This window comes from Rhea americana, unplaced genomic scaffold, assembly GCF_003343005.1.
Source record: "Rhea americana isolate MKP2758 unplaced genomic scaffold, rheAme1 scaffold_328, whole genome shotgun sequence".
Classification (NCBI taxonomy): Eukaryota; Metazoa; Chordata; class Aves; order Rheiformes; family Rheidae; genus Rhea; species Rhea americana.
The window spans coordinates 399,337-416,846 of record NW_028186455.1 but is presented as its reverse complement, the minus strand read 5'-3'; the positions used below and the strand labels follow the sequence as shown (position 1 = coordinate 416,846).

Below are 17,510 nucleotides of genomic sequence, written 5' to 3'. Positions count from 1 at the left end.
TCTTCAGTTATTGACTCTTGATACAATCTGCTATATGATTCTAGGAAAGCCTGTGCTTCCACCTCAGCTTGTTTGGAAAAGCTATTTAAAAATCCATGGATAGCAGCAGCCTCTCTCTTGTCAAAGGAAGTAAATCTAGGGAAAGGTATCCAGCAGAGGGCTCTTGCGGCAGCGAGCTACAACTGCCCAGTGCAGAGTCGTTGGATTGCCTCCCTGTTAGGCAGTGGCTGGTCTATCCATTTTGCAAACAGCCTCTTTCCTTTCCAAGACAGCCCCAGGGATACAAGGGAATGGCAGAGTTTATAATAAACTGAGTAAAGGAACAGACTATTGCTGGAGGAGATCCAGAGTTATAAAAGATTGTAGCAGAGGGGAGGAGGAGGAGGGAACAGGACATGATTTGTGTTTGTGTGTGAGGGGGTGGGTATAGTGGCTTCAGCAAGGCATTCCCCAAGCCCTCAAGACCTATGCTGGTTTTGGTGCGATTTTCTGCAGTGCATACCGTACTGTGGCAAACCTCACTTACTTTTTATTGTATCAATCATTCTCTTTATGCAGCAACACGAATCAGAGAACGCTTGCAGGTCCTGTTCTGAATGAGCTCCACTCTCTGCCAGCTCAGCCTAGTTACATTACTGTAACTTAGTCTGGGGGAGGGGAGAAAAAGGTTGCTGCTACTTTAAATATAATGCATTAAGAGGATGCTGGAAAAAGGCCTGCATGCTGTAATACCCAGCCATCTAGTTGGAAAAGCAGCCAGATGTAATACAAAAGAAGAAACACAGCCTCTTATGGATGCAGCACTAATTCATAAATCAGGTGAATCAGCTTAGGCAACTGCTGTGTTTTTATGCCTCTGCTGCATGGAGGACTGCATGTTGGATGCTTTTATTTGAAGTAATGGAACCAGATAATCCCTTGGACCAGGACAACTCCAATGGTAAGAAGTAGAAAACATAGAAAAGAGAGAGAGAGAAAAAAAAAAGGATAGTGTCTGAGTTACACATCCTACTTAAGGCACAGGATTAGGCATGTGTTTGTACTGTCTTCTGCATGGATCAATAGAAATGAATGTGATAATGTACTTCACATTATTTTAGAAATCACTGTTTACAGGGTTTGGAGATAAACATAGAGTAGGCTGATATGTACAGGGTGTAAGAAGCAATAATCAAGCAAAATTGGTGCTTTTCTCATTAGCCTGTCTCCTGGACAGTCTTTGCAGAAAGAAGAGGAGCCTACGCATTCTACGTTACGGAGTTTGGGGTTTTTTTTTGCCAATGAGAAAAGAATGTAACTTTATGCCTTATGTGCTGTCAAATGTAGCATTTAGAAGCAATTTCTTTATCTGCAGAAAGCTTTCCTAAAGGCAGTTACAGTGAGTAATTTACTTAGAAGGATAAATTTAGCTAAGGACCACATGAATTCACTCTGGAATTAAAGCCCATGGTTAAAATTGCAGCTATTCCCTGCATTTATAGCATTCCACATACTGATGTACTGGTATCCGGTCTGTTGGAAGGCTGATAAAAGGTATAAAATTGGAGTGAAAAGTTGTTTGTAATTGCAAGTCTTATTTATTCTCTGTTAGTAGATTGGATTGGCTGCATTGAGGACAACAGATTGTTTACACTCTTTTTAGACTAAATTGATTCTCAGCTCTTTAATAGGTGTTGGTGCTGTTCTGGATACAGTTTTAAACCTATAAAATATTCTGCTTCCTACCTATATATGGTTCGAGGACTGGTTACAGATTGCCCACAACATATTCTCTGGAGATAACGTAGAGCTTCCAGTACAGCCTAACTGTGGTGGTAATACCACAGTAGCCCTAAAACTGGGTGGAAGGAATGTGGTTAAGGGAATGAGGTAATATTTAAAATATGTGAACAGTTGACTGGACAGATAAAAGTGGGCAGCACAGCTTTACTTTGGGCTCTGTGCCATGCTGAAGTTGAGTTGTCTAAAATAATCAAGGACAGATTTCAGTGTGATTTCAAGTGATAATATTTGCATGAAAAGATTAGAAAGGAAGAATCACACTTTTTACTTTCAATTTTCTGTTCTCTTTTTATGCAGTTATATTAAATAGTCTCTAGAGGAACAGCATCTGTCTCTAATGTCTTACATCTCCCCTTATATTACTAGGACATAGAACTGAATCCTTTTTTGTAGCAGGAAGTTTTTGGATTATCCGAGAAGTACATGCATATTTGGGGCTGATATTAACAAAGAGATCAACAAGTATTCTTGCCTGTCCAAACATTAGACCTGAACGTGAGGAATCACAAAGAGAATGTCTTGATTTTGTGGGAAATACGACTTTGGTTTCTCAAATGGGTTACAATGCCTCACTAAATTTAGAATGCGTATTTTAAGATACACAGTTTTTTTCATCCTTTTCCCTACAGATGTGTAAAGTGTATTCTGTCACATTCTATAGAAACTTGTTTTCCTATAGACTATTTGGATAAGAGGATATACACTGGAAATGTTCATAAACTGGAAAATTAGGGATAAGTAAGCACTCATGGTGCCAAGTACCAGAGAAGAATCTTCATTTGTTCTCCTTCCTAGCTGTGTAAATCCCCATCTTCCTTTTAGAATTTTTAAAATTACTTTGATTAAACTATCCCAGGGTAAAACCAATGGGTTAAACAATGTGTTGCTTAGAAGGTCAGTTGCATAAGATGTGCTGCTGGCACTGCAGGAGCAATACAGAGGACTTACAAATTCATCTATTCTGGTATGCCATACGTTACTTCTGCATGAATTTGGTAAATAGGAAGTCTTCAAAAATATGCCAGCGCAGTGCTGGGAAGGAAAATTTTCTTCTTTGAGGAATTTTTCTGGTGGCCGTCGTTCTTGAAACAGCCCTTTTGTCCCTTTTATTATCAGACAGCTGCTGGACTGCTGTGAATGCCCTGGTAACTGTTGTATTTACTGTATTGCTCATGTGACAAATACTAATGCCTTGGGAAGTGACCATAACTTGAAATTTCTATACTTCTTTCAGTAAAATGCCTTTTTTGCCTTCAAAAATGTCAAAGAAAAGTCCTTTTTCTTCTGACAGAATGAAAACTATTACTTCATTTTTGATCTGCCTGATGGTCTTTACTGGTTATCTACCTTATTTTAGAATCCAGTGGTACTTCATTTTTAGTTGCTTGTTACCTGCCCAGTGAATAGATCATTAATGATAGCAATAACTATTTTCAAGAATATGTGGCAATAATATTCTTTAGAATCTTTTTGCCTCCTGCAGTCCTGTCTTTTGCTTATAAAGCTGTATGAAATGAGTTAGAAGGACCATAGAGGAACAAGCAAGAATGAGGAGCTCTCTCTCTCATTTCTTAGATTTTTTTCTGAACAAATTAGACTGCTGGAATAATATCATAACCTGTGGGTGAACTGGTTATTGTATTTTTTCACTATGATTCTTCAGTGAGCTATATTACTTGCCCTGCTTGAACACAAGTTTGATATATTGATATCCATTCTGAGGTTTGTAAAAAGAGATGGAAAGTTCTGTAACTTCTCTCTATGTGTTAGCTTCAGCATTTCTGCCTAGGCCGAGGGCTCACAAAAAGATGTAGGTTCTTATAAGGCTCTTAAAAACCATCATAGGACACCCCTCAATATTTTCTTTCTGTTTTCTGAAATGAATTTAAAGGAAGATTATTGTCACTTTATGATGGCTCACAGTTCTGACTTTTTGATGTGTTCTTTTTAATGTACCGGAATGGGTTTACTTTACTTCTTTTTGCAAAAAACTTTTCTTGGAAGAAAAGTGCTGACGAATGTGCTGATTCCAAAACCATAACCCTAAATTACCCATTTCAGAGGGATGACATATTAGAGCTGCAGATTTCTCTTCTGTACCATAGCCACTTACAGTTAAAAGAGTAACAGCTCAGCAGTCTTTCACAAGTTGAAGATTTATATGATGTTGCATTTGTGTACAAAGTCTTGGGTGCAAAGTGTTTGAGAGTTGTGCATTCATTTTATCTTCTAATTGCTTAGATTACAGTTTATAAATCTATAGTGAATACTGGTATCACCTCTTGAGTTTAATCTGTTGTATGTCTTGATAATAATTCTTTGTGTATTAGTTTTAAGCTTTTAAAGGCATGGCATTTTTGATGGACATTTTGAATAATCTTGTAGACCAAATCTCAACTACTGGGTTTAGTAGAATCATATCCACCTACACAGTGAGTGAGTGTGAATCACGGATGCAAATTTTAGAGCACAGAGAGCTGGAATCAAACTCCTGTGCCTTGATATTGTAAGATTTGTGGCATATTTTTTTAAATCTCTGACATACCCAAGCAACCAGGCAAACTACATGAATGACAGCCGAGCCTGGCCTATATCTGCTATTGTTAATTAGGGCTCTTCAAGCAGTATACTAGGGCAGTAATGAAATCCTAGTCTCAGGGACACCTTGATGTGCATTAAATAACTCATTTGATTGAGAGGAAATGAGAAGCAAAGACTGGAAAAACAGAAATTGCTGCAGATGTATGTATGTGATATGTGGTATGATCATTTTATAAAGATGATTTGATGAACTCAGAGTGAACAAACATGAGACTAAAAATAGGGTAAACTGAGGCATAAAGAAATCTTTACAAGTACCTTTGTGAAGGTTCCAGAGGAAAAGCTTGGAACTAGGAATTTCACATTCAGGAAAAAATTCTATTGCAGAGGAGTGCAGCAGAGGTGGGTAATAGATGAGCTGATTGAGCATTTCTTCTTCAAAACCATGTTTTAGGCATTGGAGTGAGAGAGAAAGGAGGAAAATAGGAAAACAGCACTGATTTTAAGTGCAGTACTCTGGAAGCCCTGCCTTTTAAATACAGGTACTACTAGAGGTGTTGTACAGTGAAGTTTAAGAAAGTACACTCCTCTTCATCTACTAGCAGCTGAGTTTGCAAAACTTGAAAGTATGTTGCTTACAATTTACCATTGTAARTAAGTTAACTTGTTCTGGAACAAAGCTTACTCTGATCTGAATTCCCCAAGTCTGTGGTAATTTGATCTGGAATCTATTTTAATAGAGGTATATTTTGTTGTTCATTGCCTGGAAATGACATTAAGTACCTCTTACAGGTATGGCCAGTCTGGTGTGCTATCTGAGGAAGCAAAGATAGTATTATTGAGCACTTGTATTTGGCATGTCCCAGAGAAAATGAGATTCAGTGTGATTAGATGGGAAAGCAGGGTTTGATTTAGATGTGGTGTACAAAAAAGTACGAGGTGTGAAAAGAGGAGAAAAATCTAGAAGAAAAAAAACTAGTTTGCTTGACATTTATACAGAATTTTTTTCCAAGGGGAAAAAGAATGTAATGCAGTCTGAAAACAGCACAACACATATTTTTGTGCAACATTAAAATTAGTTCATTTTTGCTATCTTTCTAATGGGGATAGGTCACTGTATATTGGCTTGTTCTGGTAGGCTTGCTCGGATTGCAAACAGCTCACCAGGATTTTTTGAAAGACAGAGCACTAATTCTTTCTTTATCTGAGCTCTGTTGAGCCGAAGAACTCAGGTTCTGTGCATAGTGAATATTGGAAAGTTATGGGTTCTGGTGGTAGTAGTTTTTAAAAGTTAATTTCCTGTTATTGTCTGCAGGATTGAAGAAAAATGGTAATGAGTAGGTTCGCAATTAAAGATATTAAGCTATCATTAGATGATTAAGCAGTGCTATACTGTGGCCTGTGACACAGATCATTAAAAATTGATTTCTTCTTTTCTCTGYCTACCTCAACCAACATTTATATTGTTTGCTTCTGTTTATAAAGAATTCTTTGGATTTAATACATTGAAGAAAGAAGGTGTGCATTATTGCTAGAAATATTTATCCTAGACATTTGTGAGTAACCAAATTATTTAGCAAAGTGTGCCATTTCTTGATACTCCCTTACAGCAATAGCAAAGCCTGTTTTGATTAAAGAGCAGCTTTTAAAATCATACTTTTTCTTAGTGAATTTCAGTTTTCAAGGCTGACAATAGCAGAGGGTTATAAAGTGTTCAGGTACTTATGCATCATTCTTTTCTTTTTTGTTATAGTTCTTATGTCTATTTTCATGGCTTCTGACAAAGGAAAGGTACAGAAATATATGCTTGAGGGTAGGAGAAATGGAAAAGAGAAAGATAAATGACAGTATAATCCATAAAGAAGATTAACTCAGATTGATTTAATGATGAACTGTACATAAAAGCAGGAGGTGGTATTTTGGGTGGTTCCCCTTTTCTCTACGTTGTGCTGTAGTGTTCTTCATTTTACTTATACTATATTCAGGTGCTAACTGTAACTAATAGGAAAGATGTGTTCTACTGAAAGTAAGACTTAAGGAGGTAATAAATTTCTCTGGAAAAAGAAAGTTCTGCATTTTAGATAGAAAAGACAATGTCACTAAAATAGTGACAGCTTCGTCCCCCAAATAATATAAGGCTGCTGTTCCACATTGTTTGCTGAGCATCCTACAAGTTATATGACCAATATTGGACTTATTCCAAAGAAATTATAGAGATATGTGTCAGAGATCATTGTTTGGAAAATGGTCACAAATAATCTGCCTAAAACTGACAATATTTGTGTGACAAGTAGAGCAAATGTCACAGAGTTTAATATAGGTGGGAGGATGCAAYTGGATTCTTCTATTGTCCCCAAAATTTCATTGGCAGCAGAGAGATTTATAGACAAATATCAGCACTCTGGTAATTTCAGTATAGTTTATAGTACGTGATGAAACAGAAAGATCCAGTATAGCTTTAGTGAAGTGTCCAACAGTATCATATATGCAGAAAGCKCCAAGGGAATAGGAGACCAAGGATTAACAAGATTATTATATAATGCTTTACAGAGTAGCTTTTACAATTTCCAAGTTTTTAATTGAATTATGAACAGCCTTTACATACAGTCCCTTCTTTTATCTTGTTAAGGATAGAGCCAGTCATAGAACAGACACACCACCAGATTATGAACATGCAGTAAAGGAGAACCATCAAGTAATGTTAGAGGTATAGAACATGATGTTCCATACTTGGACTTAGTGAAAATAGTTGAAGTAGCAGCTCAATTCTTTGATAATAAACTGAGGGATCTTTCATCTGTAAAAGAGAGCAATTCCAAAGCATGGCATTGTGGTGGGGTCCTCCATCTGTAAAATACAGTGCTGCTACAGTTCTGTCACAGAACATGCTACTGCACCAGCCTCCTATTGGAGAGAGAAATTCAGTATGATAAAATGGAATGGAAGAGTATACACCATTAATCTGTTCTTTCTTCTGTGATTACTGAAATCCATCCAGTGGACTTGATAACCGTTGATGTTAGTGAGATGTGTAGGCTGTGAGAGGATGCTACCTACAAAAATTCCTCGGAATGACGTTGCAGAAGTAGTGAAGACAAGAGATTTTAAATGTTTTGTTCATGCATTTGATTTGGAAGAGAGAAGACAAAGAATTTCATGGAAGTAGAGGTGATAAATTAAAATCCGACAAGTAACAACATATTAAGGTATGTATAGGTCAGCATTTTTTTATTTCATGCAGTTCTAGTGACAGACAACAAAAACTTGAGAAGCTGCAATAGAAATTGTGAGTTTTTATTGAGAGCTGAGACCTACATTTTGACAAAAAGTCAAGGGTTATTTTGAAGACCTTTAATCAAGGGTCATCATGATCACGTATGTGTAAGATACTCGACAGCAGCTTCCTGTTCCACTGGTGTCTAGAAAGATTGACAACAGCTGATGCTTTACATCTGCTTCTAAAAATGTAGTGTACACTGGGGATATAAAGAATAAATAGCTTCTTAAGACACTTCACTATAATATTCTTTATAGTGTTTGATTAGGATGTTTGCCAAGGAGGTTTCTCTGCATAAATGTGGTTATCGTGTCAGGTGGAGCATTATGGTAATAATATTTACATTTAGATGTGCTTCCCCTCTGAGATCTCTAAGGAACTAGCACACGTAAAAGACTTAATTGCAAAGCATCCTTACAGCTGATAAGGATTCTGGGGCCTTGCTAAGTGAGTCAGTGGCTGTGGCAGCTGCAGAGCTTAATCCAATTATCAAAAGCTGTCTGCAAAAATTAAGTTTCAAGAAATGTTTGTTTTCCTACCAAATCTAAGTATGCTGCTTTTTTTGTATTTTACACCTTTATATGCTTTTCTATGGGCAGTTGGGAATTTGATAGGCAGCTGCAGCAGATGTAATAACACAAACCATTGTTTTTTGTCATGCAGCTGTATGTATGGGGTTTTTTACTTAATGACACGCGTGGCTTATGTAACAAGTGCTTTTCAGAGCAAGGGCGATACTTAGAACATTGCTGGTTCTTCTGCATGGTCAGAACTCGAGGAAGAAGTCAATACCGCTGAGTCTTGGTCCGGCAGTTAATCCAAGCTGGAGAAAACATGATGCTTGGTGCTTTGCAAGAAGGAAAATAGGATGCTAATAGTTCTCTTGTTGCAAAAGGAGAAAAGGATAGATATTTGACTTAAAATAATAAAAGACCAGTGTTCATGATATTTTACTGTTCTTGCAACTAGTCTTATATTTTTCAATGATGCAATTAAAGCGTTATTCACAGAAGGGAGAGTATCACTAAATAGTTTTTCACAGTTCATGTGTCAGATAGGAATGCAAAGGATCAATTTACAGCCACAGASAGAGATCTGAAAATGCCCAGGAGGACCTAGGAGAATGGTTCTCACCCCAAATAGCTTCACTTATTAACTGATTCCACTTGGCTGACTGGCGTGTGTTTTCAGCAAACCCAGAGTTAATTTCTGAGTGGCAGCAATAAAGGCGTTGTATGTAGACTGCAGTGAAAGCAGGCATGGAACATCAAACACTGCTATCTCCATGCAGTATCTTCTGTTACAAGCCTAAAGAGAATTTCAGTATGTTTTGGAAGGCTCTCTGTTATGTTCCAGGGAGAAACCCTTCTGTGCTATGCAAATCTGTTTCCACAAGTAACTTTGCTTTGTTTAGCAGATCATCCTTTACTACTCAATTGCAGCTGTCAGAAGAAGCCAGGCATTGAGTTGTGCAGTTGTAAAAGTGGTCTTGAGATGAGTCAGTTGCAGTGATATACAAGCTAAGCAAAGCAGTTGGGAATAGTTTACTGGTTCTGTTTGGCCAGCTTTCGGTTAACAGTTCTACTTCACCTGGCAGCTGATAGTCTTTTTGATTCATTTTCTTCTTAGATATATTTCTTCTATTTTAATTTGGTAAACTTTTTACAACACCAGAGTAAATGCCAGTCAGTTTCAGAGAAACTGTTCTGAAGTCAACCATTCTTCTTTTTATACCATTTACAACAGGATATTTAAATTTGTTCCTCGATCTTAAAAGTAATTCTGTATGTAGTTAGCACTAGATACATTGGCAGTTTCATTGAATTAACTGGAAAACATTTTTCTGGAAGAACACACATGCAGGACAGCTTTTTTTTTTACCCTTTCAATGTTTATAGTTTTTAAAGCTTAATAACTGATTATCTTACCTGCTGGGGAAAAAATGCAAAGATCTAATTCTTGTTGTGAATTCTAACTCAAAGTAAAGATTYGGAAAATGTAATTAGTGTTTGGAATTTAAGGGGAAAACAGGTGCATTCAACATGAAATCAATGCCCAGTACACTCAGGGTTGTTGAACTGACTGCCTGTGTCTCTGACTGAGAGAGGCGTGTTTTATTTTCCCTGCTTATTCATTTTCTGAGTCATTCATCTTGTGCTGTAGCTATTGAAAACTGTAACAGAGTCTGGGAAGCACTTGGCTTTTGAGTGCTGCCTCCTGATTGGACTCGGGAATGCTGCTGTTGGGGAATAATGTGTGAATACCATCTGCTCCGAGGAGTTGGGAGTCTCAGTGAATTTTGCTTCTAGAGGCACCTTGAGGCAGGAATTACAGGCAAGAGGAACAGGCTTTCCTTTCCTCTTTCTTACTCAAACTTCTAGTTGTGGTTGGATTTCCTTTCTGTTTCCCTGTTAAACTTTGTTGTGCTTTGTTCAAGGACTGAGGTGCTTCTGCTGTAGATTTTGGGATTGTTTTTTTCCCTTCATGGGATTTTTGGGGGGATTCAGCATATGCACAAGATGGAGAAGTAAATCAACAAGTTTTGCAGCTGTTTATTGTGGCACTACAGACAACATGGAATGTCTGAGTTGGTTTGAGAAACTACTTCCAAAAATTTGACCTGCTCATAAAAAGGTAAGCAGTTAAGGACTTCTGAATTTCAGAGACTGACTCTTCAYTTGCATAGAGGTTTTGTTTGGTTAGGGATGAATACTTCTCTTGTAAACATGCAGTTGCTGTGTAAYAGTGCCTGAAAAGATCAAAGACTGTGCTATATCTCAGAATTTCTTTAATGACTCCCCCAAACATGAGTAGAATTGGAATGATGATTCTCTTTTGCTCATTTGTGTAGAAATTGTTTCAGAATAGGTATTCAAAACAAACTTTGTGCAATGTAAGTGGAATTATGATTTAAGACAGCATATACTTTGGGTTTGAATCTTTATAAATAAAAGCATTTTGACTCTTGTTTTCGTGATTATAGAATCACCCTTTTAGACTGGCATCTCAGGCTAAACATAGCTGTTTATCAGCAGTCTGGATTTGCAGTCAAATGGTGCATTCCACTTTCAGGCAGCAAGATGTAGTGTGTGAGCCCGTTAAATCCTGCTCACTAATGACCTCCTGGTGTAGACTCAGTCACTAGACAGGAACTATAGCCATCCCTTTAACCTTAAAACAACAGGCCTGACACTAACACATGTAGGCATGACTCTCTACCATTACTGTTATCACATACTTAACTTTTTGATGTTATTATTTCAAAATGTAATTATAATTTTTTGTGTAAGTTACATTTCAGCCGGTCACATCTGTGTGCACAAGGTGAAGTTAGCTAAGGGAGTGTATGAAATATTGATGTTTTACAGAATCTTAGCCTTCCTTCCACTTAGTCAGATTATGCAATGTTACTATCATCTGTACCAAGGAGTAGAAGTCTGCAAGCATTGATAATGCATATTTCTAAGACTTTGTTTGTGCTGAAGGCTTTCCTGTAATTTATTTTTGACAAATAACTGTTTTCTAGTTTTCTCTTCAGTGTTCATATTTTAATTTTAATTGTATTTAAACTAAGTGTGTTAGTTTCACAAAGCCCTATGTATTTTAAGAGAAATGTTTAGTGTCTGCAAATAGAGGAGTTGGGGATTTATGTAACTGATACTTGATCTAACCTAAACTTTGCATATTTACTCAATTTTAAATAAACAAGAAAAGTTCTTACATCTAGCTTGCTTGCTTATACTCAAGCCTGTTGAGCTCATGTTCTTTAAAATAGAGAAAAGAGCTACAGCTATCTGCAGTTTCACAAAAATAGGTTAATAATAAGATAACATTTCACTTAATCATTTTTGTGGGAAAATGTCAGATCTTCAAAAGTGACATTAATAACAAAAAACCTACTGTGGTGAAGCCCTAATCARGAAAGTTGCTGCAAGCTAAAGATGGAATATGTGAGCCACACAGAGGTGCTACACTAATGCGGTCCATTGCCTGGCAGTCACTGTACCTACCTAGGATAGAGGAGAGGCAGATGACGGTCTCATTATGCCTRGTACAAGCCAAGTTTGTCTCTCTCATTTTGTGGACACTAAAAAACTGTGAACTGGTAGGTCCCAGTTCAAGTGGGGGAACCCAGTAATCATCACATTTCTGGGAACAGAAAAATTATTTCTCATTCATTGTTGCTAATAATAATATATGCTCATCTAGGTCTTTTTTTTTTTGGTGGAATTATATTGACAATGGTAGATTTCTCAGGGGTCCTTTTCTCAATGTCGTTGTCACTGTACCAGACATCATGATTATAGTAAAGTGACAGGGGGAGTCAAATCTCTGAACACCACACTTTGAAGTGATGATCACTTCCATTCCAGACATAGTGGAAGGTTTTTTAGCTGTTGGCAATAGTGACTCAGTGTCAGCATTAGCTGGTAGTATCTGAGACAGTGAAATCAGAGCTGTGTAATCCAGATGTATGTACATATATACATTCAATCAAACACCAGCTGATTATACCAGTGCATTTATTTTTTGCTAAGAGTCTACTGGCTTTTTATATTTCTTCTTGATCAAACACAGGAGTTACCGGTCCTGTGTGAATACTGCTTGTATTGGTCTAACTCTGATACATGTTTTTGCATGGGGTAGAGTTTATTGTTCAAGAACTTGAATAATACAATACAAATAATCTGTAGAGGGTTAGTGCTGAATCCTTCAACAAAATTCTCCACAACTTAGTATTGATTAATGTATCTCTTTAATRTGATTCCATGCAGCTGCAAAACATTTTGTTGCCTGCCTGTTGCTAATGTGCTAGTGTGGTACTCAATACTGCAGTATTTGAAAGCCTTTCGGTCTCTAGTCCTCATGCCAGTTTTAATGCGTTACTGTTATCCTTTTCTTGTAAAAAGGAGCTGAATTAAAAGTGACTTCCCCAGCATCACACAGGAAGCTTTTATCAAATCAAGAAATTGTATTGGATCTTCTGTGTTCCTAATTAGCTCCTTAGCCATTCTTCTTGCCCATTGCTCTTCTTCCCTCTTCTCTTCCTTCCCTTCCTCCAAAAAATTAATTGCGGAAGAACATTTGTCATTTTCCTGTGGAGAGCATCATCCATCTGACATGTCCATATGAATTTGGAAAGTATCAGTCCTATTTTTTTCATCAGACTGGAGTGTTTGCTTCCTTATAAGATCACAAATTCTCATTTTCAATATAAGAGAAAGTGCCTGCTTGCTAAAGTGGGAACTCTGAAAATGCAACAATGTTGTTGTGCATTTGCAGCTTAATATTCAGGAACCCCACACGGATTTCTTTCCTCTTTTCCTCCAGTGCAACTGTTCTTGCCTGACTTTGTTGTCAGATTTTCTTGGAGAGGTCAYTGTCACTTAATTCATAAAGAAAGCGGCTTTCTCTGTCGTCCTTGGGGCCTGGTGTCTGTATCAGCAGATTTTTCARTGAGCTGCAGCTTAAGATAGATCTGACCTGCCTACAATATAGGCTTCCCATTTGCAGACATGAGCCAGAGTGTTGAAATACTTCCATTAACATTAAAGTACTCAGCATGTGCTTGTGATAATTATTTCTATTACCTTTTTATATAAGCTACTGTTTCTTTGCCAAGAAGTGAATGTAAGAGGAACTATTTTTGTGTTCGTGGGAGTATTTTTGCTGGCTCTGAGCTCCTCTAGATAGATGCTGCCTTCTGCTGTGATGTCATCACTGGGGCTTGCCACTAGACTATAAAAATCAACAAACAAGATAAAATCAAGATACTTAAATAAAAAAAGGCTATCTTGCCTCCTTTTAGGTCAGATGTAAGCATAGAAGCCAGTGTTTTAAGTAGAAAAGGAACATGAAGAGAGAAGAACTTTAGAGAGATTGGGATAGTCTAGTGGCAAGGACAAGTAGACCAGAGAATTCCTGGTTTCTGTTTCAGGTTACGTGAAACACTGTTTTGGAGAACAGCCGTAGGACTGAAAATCAGCAAAAGCACATTTGATCTGGAATTTCTTCATGGAAATGTTGAAAGTCCGTCTTTCTCTCAAGGTATTTAAATCCTCATCAGCTCCTCTCTCCCAGGAGACTTGGCTAACTACCATGATCGGGGGTGGATTACCCTTAGTTCCCCTGACCCCGGATCCGTAAACACTTTGCTTTGAACCATACGCAGTGAGTGGAACAGGGACTGAAAATGAGTAATTTCACCTTCCTTCAGTCTTCTGAGTTTTATCCTGAAAAAATTTAGACAGAGCTATATGGCAATTACGTGAATGGCCTTTGGGTGACTGTGATCAGATTTTTCTACTGAGTGAATTATTTGCCAAAAAATATTCAGCTAATTTCTTCTGTCTTTTTCCTCCAAACCAGTCCTTATAAATAGCAATCTTTTACAAAGCTACAGTTTGTTACGCTTTGACTTTTATAATGTTTAAGGCAATGCTATTACCATAAGACATGAAAATAATAGCAACTTTTGAACTGCTAAAAGGATCTCAAGCAATGGTGACATTGCTTTGATTTTATTAGTTCAGCATTCAAGTCCTTAGAGTTTATGCTTTAAACTAGTTAACTACTACGTTTAAATCAAACTTGGTTAGAACTGTAGTGTTTTTATTTGTTATTTTTRGTAATCTGCTAAAAGATACAGTGCATTGTATTGAAAATTAACCCCAAAACCTATCCTGTACTTGCTGTTGGCCTTCTGTGTTTGCCTGGCTGCCCTTGATGTGTTTGGCATTGGTAGAAGCGGAAGGCTGCTATCTGAACTCTAAATGCTGTCTGGGTGTTGTGCCGAGAGTTACTATAGAAGAATAACCACAGAACCACATTAGTGATGCTAGTAACCACGAGCTGAAGACTTGCACCTCCTTTATAAGCTAGAATTAATTTAGGCTTCGGGGTGCTTTTTTCTGAGGCTCTCATTACCGGAGAGTCTCAGTTGGCAAACTGCTGTGGTGACTTTGCCGTATGGGCCTTCTACAGGCCAAGAATGAAGCAGAAACAGCCAAGAGTAATTTGATAAAAAGGTTAAACCTGAAGTGCACTATAGAATGTAAAGCTATTAAAGGCAAGATTCTTTAATATTTGAAATAACAAATCTCTGTAGATATTACTTACATAATGCATACATATGTTTATATATATGTGTGTGTGTATACATGCTTATATATCAAATAATAAGGAAATCTACAACAACGAATAGCATAACAGAGGTCCGTGTAATAATAGTGCAAATTTTCTGGGTTTTCTTGCTGAAGTCCTGTACAGTCCTTTTACCTTCTGATCCTGATCTCAGCAGCTTCAAAGCAGGACARGAGGTTTCCTTGTTTTCATATTGCAATTTTTACTTAATGTAGCACAGAGTTGAAGGCAAAGAATATATTCACTGGAAATGAGTCTCATACTTTGTTCTTCAATCRCATGTCTAATAGAACTAAGATCAGATAGTTTTTGGATAGTGTAGAAGAACTGAACTCCTGAAGTTAAATCAGAGGCCAAAGATAGGTACCTTTAGAAAGAGAAGTGTTTGAAGAGAGTAGTATTTGAAATGTCCATAATACCTTTCACTAAAAAAGGAGGATGTGGTTTAGATTAGGACAGTATGTTTTTCAAACTGCAGCATATGAAATGCCTACGGCTGTTTTTATAGATTATCACAGAAGAATTTCATGATAGGATTAATTGGAGAAATTGTGATAATTATTAATAGGATTAAAAAGAAATGGAGAATGCTGATAACATATACAAGGCCAGTCCTTTTCATACAGTTTATGTGGGTGAACTCATGGAGGAAAGTAAGAGGAAGCAAATCTATTCTTAAAGAATTCCTCACAGATTCATATCTTAGTGCGTATGGTTTCTTCAGYTTCCTTACAGCTTTATCTGCTTGGCTTTATTTCTAAAAGCAAAGAAAAGAATGCCCAAATCCGTATTCCTCAAAAGAAGAGTAACTGCTAGGTATCAGAAGATAACAGGAACCTTCCTCCTGAGAGTGCTGAATAGTATTGTAGATGTGGAAATTATAGAATAAGAGGATGTTCCAACAGCAAGATTTTCAAGGCAGTGAAAAATATTTTTTTTTTTAAGGATGGAAGGAAGAGAATCAAGAGTCAAATTTTCAAGCCATAGAGCTTATAAAAACTCCCTGGTTTTAAAAGCACGGTGTTCAGACTGCTCCACAGATAGGAAGAAGCAGTTTCCTTTAGGGAATAACCARCACAAGTTTGTTTTAGTCTTGAGCTTCATGACAACAAGCTTTTCCTCCCTTTGTAAGGGGTCGCCAGCACAAGTAGGCCATTCAGGTTTTGGAAAGCACTTACAAATTAGAATCATAGAATATGTAAGGTTGGAAGGGACCTCTGGAGAGCCCCCTCGTGGGGGCTGCCCTTTAGAGTGAAGACTGAAGCAAAGAAGGCATTCAGTAATTCTGCCTTCCCTGTATCCCTTGTCACCAGGGCCCCCGCCCCATTCAGTAGCAGGCCCACGTTTTCCCTAGTCCTCCTCTTGCTGCTGATGTATTTGAAGAAGCCCTTCCTGTTCTCCTTAACATCCCTTGCCAGACTCARTTCCAAATTCATTTAACAAGGTAAGGCTTTCTTCCCTCATATTTTAAGCCTGAAGTAAACTTGAGGTAGAAAATACAAACTTTTGTTGAGCTTCATCCACCATTATGTCAATACCATAACAGTCCAAGAAAGAATATGCCAGATTCTCTCATTTTATGTTGTTAGGGATGAAAAGAGAGCAGACACCAGAGGAAGTTCATGTCTCCAGTACTATATTTTAGTATTTTTGGTCAAGAAGGTCGAAAAGAGATTTGTCAGACACCAAGAACTAGGCATTCTGATATGTGGGTGCTGCCTTTGGCTGTCCTCCAGCTCTTTCCAAACTCTTCTGGTACCTCTTCCTGGTCTACTTTGTCAGCATTAGCCCTTCTCCCTCCTTTGGGAACAGTAGCACAAATGATGATTGCAGTAGTGCAGAAGGTATTGAGCTTTTTCTTTCTTTCTTTCTTTTCTTTCTTTTTTTCCTTTTTTTTTTTTTTTTTTTTAGCCCTGTCTGTAGAGATGTCCTTCTGATCCTACTCTTGTTTTGGTTTAAAGGAATAACTATTAATTAAAATAAAATGTAATTCAGTTATGTTAAGGTTGTATTTGTGTCAGATTTCCTGTTTATATGTGGAATTTCCACTGCTAAGCATTTGTGGCTGCAAAATAACTATAAATAGGCACCTTAACTTTGCATCCTGATAGGCATGGTAGCAAGAAGCCAAGACATACCTGCAGAAATATAGATACAAACTGTGAATACAAGGCATTTTCATTTGCAAAGGTATCTTTTTGCTTTGTTTTTATGGCTGTAGGAAAATTTGGATGGATAAAGAGGACAGTAATTTCTGTGGTACTACTATAGAATTTTCCACATATAGATGTGTCATAAGGTTTTGGATAAGCTTATCTTGGTTTCTTACAGGCCTTTTGATTTACTTTCTGACTTTATGACCTCAGACATTTGATGCTTATAAAAGAGAAATAGGGAAAATTTTTTTAACCCCTCTCCCCAATGTTTTGTAGCGGATGAGATTCCTGTCCAGCACTCGTTGCAGTTGCTGTCACTCACACTCCACTTTTTATGATGTGCAGTGGAGTACTACTAACTTTGTGCTAGTGTAAATGAGAGAAGAATGAAGGCTTCTGCGTTCTCTATTTCGGTGCATCTTTCCATGGCACTGACCACAGATATAACAGAAAGAAACAAAATCGTAGAATGCTAATGATCTTGATAGCTAATGCTAGCTATCTTTCTGAATACCACTGCTCAGCGCTTTGCGGACATCCAGACCACCCAAAGCTCGTGAGGAAAGGTGTGCTATTCCAACTCCTTTCTCTGCTATTGCTAGGTTTACTGC

At 37.5% G+C, this 17,510-nt stretch overlaps 1 protein-coding gene across 1 annotated transcript in view; it reads left to right on the top strand.

The window, feature by feature from the left end:
- The first annotated feature begins 759 nt into the window (after positions 1–759).
- DAB2IP (DAB2 interacting protein) overlaps positions 760–17,510 on the top strand; it is a 216,833-nt gene continuing 200,082 nt past the window's right edge. Inside the window, exon 1 of the mRNA XM_085310844.1 lies at positions 760–940. Within this exon, the coding sequence (XP_085166970.1) occupies positions 883–940 (58 nt within the window). The 5' untranslated portion in view covers positions 760–882. The remainder of the gene's footprint in view (positions 941–17,510) is intronic.